At 41.0% G+C, this 13862-nt stretch overlaps 1 protein-coding gene across 1 annotated transcript in view; it reads left to right on the top strand.

Annotated features, from left to right (window-relative positions):
• The window catches only part of LOC124280591 (transportin-3-like), a 67623-nt gene that overhangs the window by 32710 nt on the left and 21051 nt on the right, over window positions 1-13862 (top strand). Inside the window, exons 13-17 of the mRNA XM_046716566.1 lie at window positions 4843-4989; window positions 5380-5487; window positions 6084-6178; window positions 6567-6706; window positions 9440-9631. Coding sequence (XP_046572522.1) covers window positions 4843-4989; window positions 5380-5487; window positions 6084-6178; window positions 6567-6706; window positions 9440-9631 — 682 coding nt within the window. The remainder of the gene's footprint in view (window positions 1-4842; window positions 4990-5379; window positions 5488-6083; window positions 6179-6566; window positions 6707-9439; window positions 9632-13862) is intronic.

Here is a 13862-nt window from a genome sequence, read left to right as displayed (position 1 = left end):
GTGATATGCTTAGAATATTGAAATGTCAAAGCATACTCACTTACTCGTGAAACCCATTTCAGGTTGGATTCAGTTGTTGATTATGTATCCGGATGATGTAATGTATTTTTGGTGACATTGTTCAACATTATTGAGCATTCTAATTCAACTTAGTATGAAACACGAGTACTGATTGGTCAATGCTATAATTTTCCGACCGTATAATCAGCATATACGGTCGCAATTTGAAAACCGATTCACCAAAACCTTTAAATGTATCCCTACACTTTTGGGGTAACGCTGCTTTGCAGGACATTGTCATTTGCAGAAGCCATAGGTCAATTAACTGCCCTATCCAGCTAAAATGGGTGGAATTTGTGTTAAAAACGACACAATAGTATCATAAATTTAATTTTAAGTTCAAACAACTTACTCAATAGCGGGCTGTTGACCCAACACTGTTAGATCATGAAACAAGATTATGGCGTCATTATGAGCGTGGCGTCACCTGCTGTGACGTCATTTGACAACAGAACTGATAATGGCCCGTAGTTAAGGAATCAGTGGGGCGCTCGTTTCTGTAACTAGAGGGCGATTTCATCATAATTCCTTCCATTTTATCTATAATACTATGATCTATTCATCATTGTCAGATTTAGTCTGTGTGCACATAATAAAAGCGTGTGTAGTTTGAAAAGGGAACTACTTTTTCTGGCGATGGTGTAAGTTCAAGGAGTGATATGATTAACCTTTGACCTAGAGGAACTTTGACCTGGTTTAAAATAATGAATTTCTTTCACGAAAAACAGCGTAAAACGAGTTGAATTAGAATGGGGATAACTGTACTGTGTTTGACGAATTGGGGCGTATATACGGTGGTTATATAGCCATAAAATTTAGCGTTATATAGCCCGATATAACTAAATTCTTGGCTATATAACCACAGGCATACGTCTCCAATTCGTCAAACACAGTACAGTTATCCCCTAAATACTGAACATTATTTATATGTCAAGAATTATGTGAAATATCTTGTCCTTGTCAGGAAAGTTATTGTAAGCTAGATGTTACCTCATGTTATACAGTAAAACCAGAAATTATTGAGAATTTAAGATTGTAATTTTTTAATATTTGTTTCACTCATTACTCACATATTTAATGTGAATATTAGCAGAACATAACTCCAGATTCAAAGACAGGTGAACAGTTAGTATGTTGTCAAGTCACCATGGGCAGCAATGCAGGCTTCAATGCGGCGGGGCATACTACTGATCAAAGAAGTTAGAAAGTCGTGGTCCATGCTGTCCCAATATCGGACCACCTCTTCTTTCATTTAAGCAATATTTGTCAGATTTTTCTTTTTGACACTTTCCTTCATAAGTCCCCAAACATTTTCTATTGGATTAAGGTCAGGCATATAGCTTGGCCAATCTAATAATGTCATGTTTTGAGTCCGAAACCAGGCCTGTGAATGCTTTGAATAGTTTGAACGATGTTTTGGGTCGTTGTCCTGCTGGAAAAACCAAAGATTTCCTCCATAGAACACTAGAGCAGATGGAAGTAATGTCCCTCGAGAATATCTGTGTACCGCCACTGTTCATATTCCCGTCAAATACACAGAGGGGTGTTGCCCCTAACACAGATATGCCACCCCACACGTTAAATTTCGGACTGTACTTTGGGCGCTGATACAAAGATTTTTCAGTTTGTTTGGTCAAGAATTTCAGTGTATTAGGAAACAGCCACCCAGAACTTTCATCTGAGAAAATCACATTGTCCCAGTTAAAATTTCTATGCTGTAAGCACCAGTTCAACCAATGTCCTTGTTATAATACTTAAAATCAACTTCCTCTTCTCTAAATCATCCATACTGAGGAGGGGCGGTGGGGTAGCCTTGTGGTTAAAGCGTTGGCTCGTCACGCCGAAGACCCGGGTTCGAATCCCCATATGGGTACAATGTGTGAAGCCCATTTCTGGTGTCCCCCGCCGTGATGTTGCTGGAATAGTGCTCAAAGCGGCGTAAAACCAAACTCAGTCAGTCAGTCAGTCAGTCCATACTGAGGATCACTGAAAATGTCGTCTGCTGGCAAGTAAACAAAGGGGGATAACTCTTCACAAACTAATGAAAAATGATTAACGGAGTTGTCTCTCTTGAATGAAACCAAGCACTTGATAGCTGGTCAAGGTTGTTTATACTAGAAATCCAATTAAACATATTCCTAAAATTCTCAATAATTTCTGGTCATACTATAGGATGTCAAGATTACCCATACTGTCACATGCTAGCTTCTAGCTTCCTGTGTTGGATCCTAGTGTCACATGTTGGGTCCTAGGGTCACATGTTGGGTCCTAGTGTCACAGGTTGGGTCCAAGTGTCACATGTTGGGTCCTAGTGTCATGCTGGGTCCTAGTGTCACATGTTGGGTCCTAGTGTCACATGTTGGGTCGTAGTGTCACATGTTAGGTCCAAGTGTCACATGTTGGGTCCTAGTGTCACATGCTGGGTCCTAGTGTCACATGTTGGGTCCAAGTGTCACATGATGGACCCTAGTGTCACATGCTGGGTCCTAATGTCATGCTGGGTCCTAGTGTCACATGTTGGGTCCTAGTGTCACATGTTGGGCCCTTGTGTCACATGTTGGGTCCTAGTGTCACATGATGGACCCTAGTGTCAATTGTTGGGTCCTAGTGTCGCATGATGGACCCTAGTGTCAATTGTTGGGTCCAAGTGTTACATGTTGGATCCTAGTGACACATGTAGGGTCCTACTGTCATGTAGGGTCCTAGTGTCACATGTTGGGTCTGGTGTCACATGTTGGGTCCCAGTCTCACGTGTTGTGTCACATGCTTCTTCTCTGTGTCACATACTTGTTCTTATCATCACATGTTGTCCTGTTGTCACATGTTTGCTCCTGGTGTCATATGCTGGGTCCTGGTATTACATGTTTGTTCCTGGTGTCACATTTTGGGTCCTAGTATGACTTGTTTGCTCCTGGTGTCATATGCTGGGTCCTAGTATGACATGTTTGCTCCTGGTGTCATATGCTGGGTCCTAGTATGACATGTTTGCTCCTGGTGTCACAGGTTGGGTCCAAGTGTCACATGTTGGGTCCAAGTGTCACATGATGGATCCTAGTGTCACATGCTGGGTCCTAGTGTCACATGTTGGGTCCTAGTGTCACATGATGGACCCTAGTGTCAATTGTTGGGTCTAAGTGTTACATGTTGGATCCTAGTGACACATGTAGGGTCCTACTGTCATGTAGGGTCCTAGTGTCACATGTTGGGTCCTGGTGTCACATGTTGGGTCCCAGTCCCGTGTTGTGTCACATGCTTCTTCTGTGTCACATACTTGTTCTTATCATCACATGTTGTCCTGTTGTCACATGTTTGCTCCTGGTGTCATATGCTGGGTCCTGGTATGACATGTTTGTTCCTGGTGTCACATTTTGGGTCCTAGTATGACTTGTTTGCTCCTGGTGTCATATGCTGGGTCCTAGTATGACATGTTTGTTCCTGGTGTCATGCTGGGTCCTAGTATGACATGTTTGCTCCTGGGTCCTACTGTCATGTAGGGTCCTAGTGTCATATGTTGGGTCCTGGTGTCACATGTTGGGTCCCAGTCCCGTGTTGTGTCACATGCTTCTTCTGTGTCACATACTTGTTCTTATCATCACATGTTGTCCTGTTGTCACATGTTTGCTCCTGGTGTCATATGCTGGGTCCTGGTATGACATGTTTGTTCCTGGTGTCACATTTTGGGTCCTAGTATGACTTGTTTGCTCCTGGTGTCATATGCTGGGTCCTAGTATGACATGTTTGTTCCTGGTGTCATGCTGGGTCCTAGTATGACATGTTTGCTCCTGGTGTCATATGCAGGGTCCTGGTATGACATGTTTGCTCCTGGTGTCACATTTTGGGTCCTAGTATGACTTGTTTTCTCCTGGTGTCATATGCTGGGTCCTAGTATGACATGTTTGCTCCTGGTGTCATATGCTGGGTCCTAGTATGACATGTTTGCTCCTGGTGTCACAGGTTGGGTCCAAGTGTCACATGTTGGGTCCAAGTGTCACATGATGGATCCTAGTGTCACATGCTGGGTCCTAGTGTCACATGTTGGGTCCTAGTGTCACATGATGGACCCTAGTGTCAATTGTTGGGTCTAAGTGTTACATGTTGGATCCTAGTGACACATGTAGGGTCCTACTGTCATGTAGGGTCCTAGTGTCACATGTTGGGTCCTGGTGTCACATGTTGGGTCCCAGTCCCGTGTTGTGTCACATGCTTCTTCTGTGTCACATACTTGTTCTTATCATCACATGTTGTCCTGTTGTCACATGTTTGCTCCTGGTGTCATATGCTGGGTCCTGGTATGACATGTTTGTTCCTGGTGTCACATTTTGGGTCCTAGTATGACATGTTTGCTCCTGGTGTCATATGCAGGGTCCTTGTATGACATGTTTGTTCCTGGTGTCACATTTTGGGTCCTAGTATGACTTGTTTGCTCCTGGTGTCATATGCAGGGTCCTAGTATGACATGTTTGTACCTGGTGTCATATGCAGGGTCGTAGTATGACATGTTTGCTCCTGATGTCATATGCTGGCTCCTGGTGTCATAAGCCTGGTCCTAGTATGACCTGTTTGTTCCTGGTCTCCCAAGCTTTGTCCTCATCTCTCTGATGGTGATTTGAACATAAGACTGAGTCCTCAAAACTGTATTGAATGCACAGCTTATAATAATCCACATATGAACATAAAAGCTGGTTTTGGTATAACCATTGCTGAATAATTGTTTTAAATACACAATGAAATGCTTGAAAGTTCCAGGCATAGACTGGTTTAATATGTTTGATGTTCCTCCAGGTTGCCGAGATCACCTTCAACTTCTGGTACCGACTGTCAGAGGAACTCTATCAGCTGAACTCAGTGGACATGAATGAAATATTCAAACCCTACATCCAGAGACTAATTGTAGCACTGTCACGCCATTGTCAGATGGAACCTGATCATGTTAGTGGATACCATTCTCATATATTACATGTGAACATAGATTACATGGTCTCTCACAGTGTGGAACTGTTTGAGACCTGGAGATTATAGTGTTATTACTCACTCATTGTGGCATCATTGTAAAATCTGTTACTGAAATTACAATTCTGATATACAAACAATTTGTTTTCTTTATTAGGAATCTGTTTTAATATGTTTTCCTTACTCATGTTATTATCAGTAATCTTAGGTTTATGTTGCACTTAATTCATGACTTTTTTAAAGTACTTTTGTATGAATATTTTCTCGACCGTTAGCATGATTATATTTGACTAACAGTTTTTATAGTCATTTTGCCAAATTCTCTTTACAGTAATTTTTTGGAATACAGTTGGCGAAACTTTGTTGCAGGAGGGGGTTCCAGACGACACAGGAGACTTTGGGGAGTTTCGTCTCCGAGTGTCAGAGCTCATCAAAGATGTAGTATTCATTGTTGGGTCTTCATCCTGCTTTTCACAGGTAACAATGACTGTGCCTTTCTCAGTTGTTTCTCACTGAGATTATCTCATTGACTAACATGTAGCTGTACATACAATCATACCTGTTTCTTTGTGTTTTCTGTAAGCAACACATGATTTTTTCTTATCCTGACTGATGATCTTTTGCTTATCTCCCTTTGCTATGCGAATGCTAGTGGAACACTTGAATCCTTTGAAGTTCCCGAAGCAGACGTAAAAATACACTCACCCACAAGTTACCTCCCTTTTCATGCGTAAACAGTCATGTGACCAGCCTTACTTGTCACTCTCTCCTGACTTTTCTGCCCATGCACTTGGATCTGCTGTGAAATCCGAATTGTTTCCAGTGGGGAGGTTGGGAGGGTTTGACCTCATGAGTCATGATAAGTATAAAATATCAATTTTACTTGAAATATTACATATTTGTGAGCTAAACATCTTTCCTCAAGGCTATTCTTGTAGAAGTTAATTAAAAACAGTTCTATAAAGGAACATTGACTGTTAAAGAGGTATGAAGTATGAGTAGAATCTGAAGCAGGCTGCAAATGTCCCTATATCCAGATGAAGTGTCTGTAAATGACGTGTTCTCCTCCACAGATGTTTGAGAACCTGAAGAACCAGGCCTCATCCTCCTGGGATCTGTCCGAGTCCTCCTTGTTCGTCATGAGTGCTGTCGCCAAGAACATTCTCCCGTATGTATACCTTTCTCCACACAGTCTCTATGGCAGTGTGAGCTTGAATAATACACATGTTTAACTTTGTATGCCGATCTGTATATAAATGTATACAGTGTTCATGCTTATGCAGCCGCACATAAGAATCAAGACGTTTTATTCATGCATTGGTACCTTGTATATAAACAAGAAATATTTCACGGTGGTAAGTTGCAATCATCTCAAATTTTCATGTCTATTTCTCTGGGAGCTTTGATTATCCTCCCCCAAAACAGATTCATGAACTTCATTGTGCACAGCGATGAAAGTAACTACTTGACATAAGTGTTTTAGTTCATCGGGCTTTACATAGTTTGCCTGTGCTCAGTATTATATTGAATTTTGAAACTGAATATCTGTTTTACAGGGATGAGAATGAGATTGTGCCTCAGGTGTTAGAGGCTGTGTTGTCACTTCCTAATACAGCCCACGTCGCTGTCCAGTATTCTAGTATTCAACTCATCGGAGAACTCTGTGAATGGATAGAGAGACACCCACAGTATCTAGGTGAGTTCATACCTAGAGACACCCGCAGTATCTAGATAAATTCATACATATAGAGACACACACAGTATCTAGGTGAGTTCATGGATAGAGAAAACCACAGTATCTAGGTGAGTTCATACATATAGAGACACACACAGTATCTAGGTGAGTTGATGCATAGAGAAACCCACAGTATCTAGATAAATTCATACATATAGAGACACACACAGTATCTAGGTGAGTTCATGCGTAGAGAAAACCACAGTATCTAGGTGAGTTCATACATATAGAGACACACACAGTATCTAGGTGAGTTCATACCTAGAGAAACCCACAGTATCTAGGTGAGTTCATGCATAGAGAAAACCTCAGTATCTAGGGTGAGTGACATGCATAGAAAACCACAAGTATCATACATATAGAGACACACACATCAGTGAGTTCTAGAGAAAACCACAGTATCTAGGTGATAGAGACACACACACAGTATCTAGAGACACCCACAGTATCTAGGTGAGTTCATGCATAGAGAAAACCACAGTATCTAGGTGAGTTCATACATATAGAGACACACACAGTATCTAGGTGAGTTCATGCATAGAGAAACCACAGTATCTAGATAAATTCATACATATAGAGACACACACAGTATCTAGGTGAGTTCATGCATAGAGAAAACCACAGTATCTAGGTGAGTTCATGCATAGAGAAACCCACAGTATCTAGATAAATTCATACATATAGAGACACACACAGTATCTAGGTGAGTTCATGCATTAGAGAAAACCACAGTATCTAGGTGAGTTCATGCATAGAGAAAACCACAGTATCTAGATAAATTCATACATATAGAGACACACACAGTATCTAGGTGAGTTCATGCATAGAGAAAAACACAGTATCTAGGTGAGTTCATACATATAGAGACACACACAGTATCTAGGTGAGTTCATACCTAGAGACACCCACAGTATCTAGGTGAGTTCATGCATAGAGACACACACAGTATCTAGGTGAGTTCATACATAGAGACACACACAGTATCTAGGTGAGTTCATGCATAGAGAAACCACAGTATCTAGATAAATTCATACATATAGAGACAGCCACAGTATCTAGGTGAGTTCATGCATAGAGAAAACCACAGTATCTAGGTGAGTTCATGCATAGAGAAACCCACAGTATCTAGATAAATTCATACATATAGAGACACACACAGTATCTAGGTGAGTTCATGCATAGAGAAAACCACAGTATCTAGGTGAGTTCATGCATAGAGAAAACCACAGTATCTAGATAAATTCATACATATAGAGACACACACAGTATCTAGGTGAGTTCATGCATAGAGAAAACCACAGTATCTAGATAAATTCATACATATAGAGACACACACAGTATCTAGGTGAGTTCATACATATAGAGACAGCCACAGTATCTAGGTGAGTTCATGCATAGAGAAAACCACAGTATCTAGATAAATTCATACATATAGAGACAGCCACTCTCTTGAGGTGAGTTCATACATGGACACTTACAGTATTGGGGTGAGCTCATACATAGACACTCACAGTATTGGGGTGAGCTGATATATAGACACTCACAGTATTGGGGTGAGCTCATACATAGACACTTACAGTATTGGGGTGAGTTTATACATAAAGAGTTACTGCATTCATGGATCTATTCTGTGAAGTACCCTACCTGTGAAGATCCGGGTTAGAATATTGATCTTCAGTAACCCACTCTTGTAAGAGGCGACTAACGGGATCGGGTGGTCAGGCTCGCTGACTTGGTTGACACATGTCATCGGTTCCCAGTTGCGCAGATCGATGCTCATGTTGTTGATCACTAGATTGTCTGGTCCAGACTTGATTATTTACAGACCGCCGCCATATCGCTGGAATATTGCTGAGTGCAGCGTAAAACTAAACTCACTCACTCACTGTGAAGTACCCAGCAATCGTGGTGGACATATTTCTTAGTTGTAATGTAGTTCAATCAGTTTAGTAGTTTGTTGCAAATATCAGCAATGCAGTAGTCACTCACTCACCCATCCACTCCCCTGGGTGATTCCTGGACATGCTGTCAGTGTTGTTACCGCCATCTTGAGACTATTACAAAGATAGTTTCTTATGCACTTGGCATGCAACCACTTGGTGGTTATGCTTACCATATAATTGTGCTACATTTTCCCTTTCGTTTCCTCTTATCTTTGGATTACTTCTTTGGTCCAGCTATTTCCTCCATGTGAAAGATTACCCTTCTGAAACGTTCCATGCCAGATGTATAAAATGTTCATTTAGTAAGATTTGTAGAATACTGTTACTGTACATGAAAGATAACCGTTATCATCCTTATCTCTTTGTATGTTGTATGAAAAACATACACACTCATTCACAAGTATACCAACAGTTCAGTAAGTGAGTTTGGCATTTTCCGTTTTGAATGGTAATGATAAAATAGGAATGTAGTGTTAGATCAACCTGAAGTAATCCAAGCAAACACTGACACGCCGATGACCCGGGTTTGATTCCCCATATGGGTACAATGTGTGAAGCCCATTTCTGGTGTTCACCCGCCGTGATATTGCTGGAATATTGCTAAAATCGGCGTATTTTTAAACTCACTCACTCACCCAAACAAACACTGCCATATTGATGAAAAGTGTTCTCATGGTTGTGACTGAAGGTGTACATACAAGTCCATGGAATCTGTTCTAGAGGGGATGCTAATGTGTGTTTGTATTTGCAGACCCAGTATTACAGTACCTCCTGGCTGGCCTCCAGCAACCCCTTCTCGCATCCATATCTGCCAACAGTCTACAGAGCATCTCTACACAGTGTCGAGACCACATGATCGAACACTTCTCTGGCCTCATACAGATTGTGCAGGCCATGGGAACCTTCAATCTCTCAAATGATGCTGCAATAGGACTACTTAAAGGTAGGAGTCTGATTTTTTTAGATATAAGAGATTGATGAAAGATGGATATTCCTAGAGCCTGTCTTAAATTATAGTCAGTTCTTGTGATTGAAAGCTTGAGTGCTCTGAATGTAAAATGAAGTTGTTCTTAAAAAACAATGAGGATGAGATGTCATCCAGTATGATTTTAACACTGTGTATTGGTTTTATGTAACAGTAGTAATAGTAAGAGTAATACTCCGCTTATATGGCGCTCATATCCAGGCACATTGCCTGCTCACGACGCTACGTACATTACTATCCCCAGTCATAGGACACTATCATACTTTCCGATACTCTTTCAACACCCTGGGGATCATACAGCCATGCTGCCTGTTAAGCGCAATGAACTAGACACTCACATGGCCAGCACATCCTCACAGGTACCTAATTTTTCCTTATCCTGACTCATGCTCTTTTGCTTGTCTTCTTCTTCTTGCGAACTTAGTGGAAACACTTGTATCTCCCTAATTGAAGCTCCCTTCAATGTAAAATCACTAATTAGTACTCACCACGAGTTACCCCCTTTCCACAAGCGCGGGAAACGAGGGCGCCACCTTCACCCATGTACCTCACTCTCTCCTTCTTCGCCCAGTGAGCTGGACGTGAGAGCGTTTGTGTCTCCCGACACTATATCCTTTGATTTATATTTAGTTAGTTACCTCGTATAGACATCTATAGAGGTTTAGCTAGTATCCTTCAACGATTATATATTGATATTTAGTCGCGTTTTCTACAGTTTATTCACGGGACGCCGTGTTTGTTTCAGTGGATTACGTTGCTGAAAATTTTTGTACTATTGCAGATTACGGTTTTTATTCTGCTGCTGATCCGCTTTTAATATGCCTTAGTTGTACTGCGCCATGTTCATTTTATTCACATTGCAGTTGCGGTACTAATTTATCCAATTCTACCTTTTATTAATATTTACTTTGCGTTTGAGACGCGCAGCAGATAGGTCGCGTATGCAGAGTCTAGTATGACTGATACACCTGAACCCCTCGCCAGTCTACTGCTGTTGGCCGACCCCCCTCCCGTGTGGTGTTCCGCTAGAGTGGTGGAGAGGCTAGGGACGTAGTCGCAGCCGTAGACTAGAGGTTTTCTACTACATCTCTACAGCCGGATTTGGGCCTGTATGATGATCAGCCGATCATACATCATACATAGCCGATGTACATCAAAAGAATGACCGATGTCGGCAACAGTGATGTCAGCGCAGATCAGCATGCAGCCTGATGTGGACTCGGACCATCAGACATCACGGAAGCCTTCGCGAAGGTCATATCGTCGTCCCCCCGGACCGGACGCAGAGGAAGCTTCGCGAAGGCATTCGCGAAGGACACCTGAATCCAGATCATCATCATCTAGAAGGACATCGAGGGACTACACAAGAGCTTCGTGAAGCTATCAAGCGTTGACATCTGAGGGGAAATCAACGAAGTCTACTAGGACTTTCTCAACCGAGATTGTTCCAGCCGCAGACCTGGACGTCTACGATGATCAGCCGATCATCATCCCCGACATAAGAAGCGACCGGTGACAGCTACAATGACATCAGCAGAGATCTCCATGCAGCCTGATGCCTCTACACTGATGTCGGATGATATTCCTGTGGACCCCTCCATTAACACCGCAGAAAGGCACCGGCTTCGCGAAGTCTCCAGAGTTCACCGAGGAAGTCTCCTCCAAGGTCTCCATATACTAGCCACTCGTCATATATAGCTACTCGTCAGTCCGTTCAAGACATCGCATAAGTTGTCTATCAACTGTATGCCAGATGCCATCTATAAGCCTACGCGAAGACAATTGCACAGGCTATTTACAACACAGAACGTCGCTGTATTAATTAGTCAACGACGTTTCATAGATCTTCACAGAAATCAACTGTTCCGTATAGATGGCTAGAATATGTAATCCCGGACGACGATACGATTATCTACATGCGTGACCATTACGCATATCTGCAGACAATTCAATATTGAAATTGAACAGCAGCCTTGTTACAGCGAAAGTATAACTCATAATCGCCAACTTTTCTGAGAAGAAATATGTACAACAAGTTCAGCTTTAATTCTACAATTAGGACGATACATTCATGTATACAGTCTACAAGCTGACAACTTGCAAGGTTATTGTACCTTTATATAAGGAAGTCAGAATTAGATTCAAACTGAAGTTACTTTCACGACAGCCAGGAAAATAACCTACCCAGCATTAATATTACAGAGCGAGGTATTTCATACCAAGGTTTCGCTGCGTTTACCATTAACCCAAAAACACGTGGTCACTCGGGTAACTTCGAAGCTACGTGAAGACCGACGATTATGCTAATATCAACGACGGCAAGATTTTATACAAGGTTTTTCCTGCTACACCGGTGACATCACAGCTGGTATTCTACAGAATCAAAATGCCTTGTTCTGATTGGACCATGATGGACAACGCACTCCACGCAGAGGTCGATCTTAATTCACAGTTCAAGACTTACGCCACAAGTGACAACTATATATCAGTGAACGAAAGCAAGCCTCCTTACAGTCCAGTTAACCTGAACCTTCATGATTGGGCTGCTTTCTTCAGGTTAGAGGCCTCCCCTGTCAAGTTAGGGACGAGCACGGCAGTCAGGCTTAATTTACATAAAGTTCAACGAGGACAGACACACCTGGTTGTGCACCTACATCGTCAAGAACCTCGCGAGCTTAATTACCTAGACGACGGGATACAAGTTGATCTAAACCCACAGCGCCTCAGACTACAGTTGAATTTAATCATCAAGCTACTAACACAACTGGATGGTTAGTAAACCTACTTAAGCTTCTGATTGGAGAATTAAAACGGAAATTCACGCTCCAACTTGGGGATCTGAATATAGTACTCCAACACCTCACAAGTGAGGTTTATGAACACGCCTGGATAACATACTTGGGCTCCATGATACGATGATTCTATCACGATGGCCAGCAAGAGCACTGTAAATTTATCTCCACCGAACCAAACAGGAAGGGAAAATGCAACAGATTATTTCCTCTATCTTCAACTTAGGCAGAATGAAGTCTCACGTACTATATCTCCGAAGGGTCAGAACTGTCATACTATGTGCATACAAGACGGATGGACCAAATCCGACCCTCCATGAGCTTAATACTCATGATATTAGATGGTTAACTTTTACAATTGATTTACACAAATGTTTTTTGGAATAATGGAGGGTTTATTTCTGGAGATCCGATATGGTGGTTGCCAACCATTATCTGAGAGATATCACCACCGAGGACGTCTCAGGTATCCACCAATTCGATCCCATGGTCCTCGCACAACAATTGACAGTTCCTCGGAGAAGATAAGTCAATCTTACTGATTTCTACTTATCTTATAACAGTACTAAATAGCTACATGCTATATATAATTTGTTTAAGTTCCTTTTATCATCACAGTACTATGATTATTACATCATACAATATATAAGTTAACAACTCTACAGAGTTTATTACATATTTACCTTAAGTTAATCATATCTTAAGAGTAGTACTATGGTAACATGATAATGCATTAGCTAACAAACTCTACAGAGTTTTTGGCTATTATATACGTAGCTTAAGTTATTTATATCTTAAGCATAGTACTATACTCATATTATAAAAATATATTAGCTATCAAACTCTACGGAGTTTTGCTATTATATAGGTAGCTTAAACTTATTCATATCTTAAGCTTAGTAATACGTTTATATCATATAAGTATATTAGCTAACAAACTCTAAAGAGTTTTTTACTATTTGGCTTAAGTGTCATCATATTCTAAGCAATATGGTTATATTATGACATGTATTAGCTAACAAACTCTACAGAGTTTTTGCTATTATATATGTAACTTAAGCTTATTCATATCTTAAGCGCAGTACTATGTTATATCATATAGGTATATTAGCTATCAAAACTCTAAAAGAGGTTTTTGCTATTATATATTTGGCTTAAGTTTCATCATATTTTAAGCTTTATGGTTACATTATAACATGTATTAGCTAACAAACTCTACAGAGTTTTTGCTATTATATATGTAACTTAAGCTTATTCATATCTTAAGCGCAGTACTATGTTTATATCATATAGGTATATTAGCTATCAAAACTCTAAAAGAGGTTTTTGCTATTATATATTTGGCTTAAGTTTCATCATATTTTAAGCTTTATGGTTACATTATAACATGTATTAGC

This window comes from Haliotis rubra, unplaced genomic scaffold (assembly GCF_003918875.1).
Source record: "Haliotis rubra isolate DU_JTF1 unplaced genomic scaffold, ASM391887v1 Scf27, whole genome shotgun sequence".
In the NCBI taxonomy this organism is placed as follows: Eukaryota; Metazoa; Mollusca; class Gastropoda; order Lepetellida; family Haliotidae; genus Haliotis; species Haliotis rubra.
The sequence above is the reverse complement of the archived record's forward strand: the minus strand, read 5'-3'. Positions and strand labels throughout refer to the sequence as shown.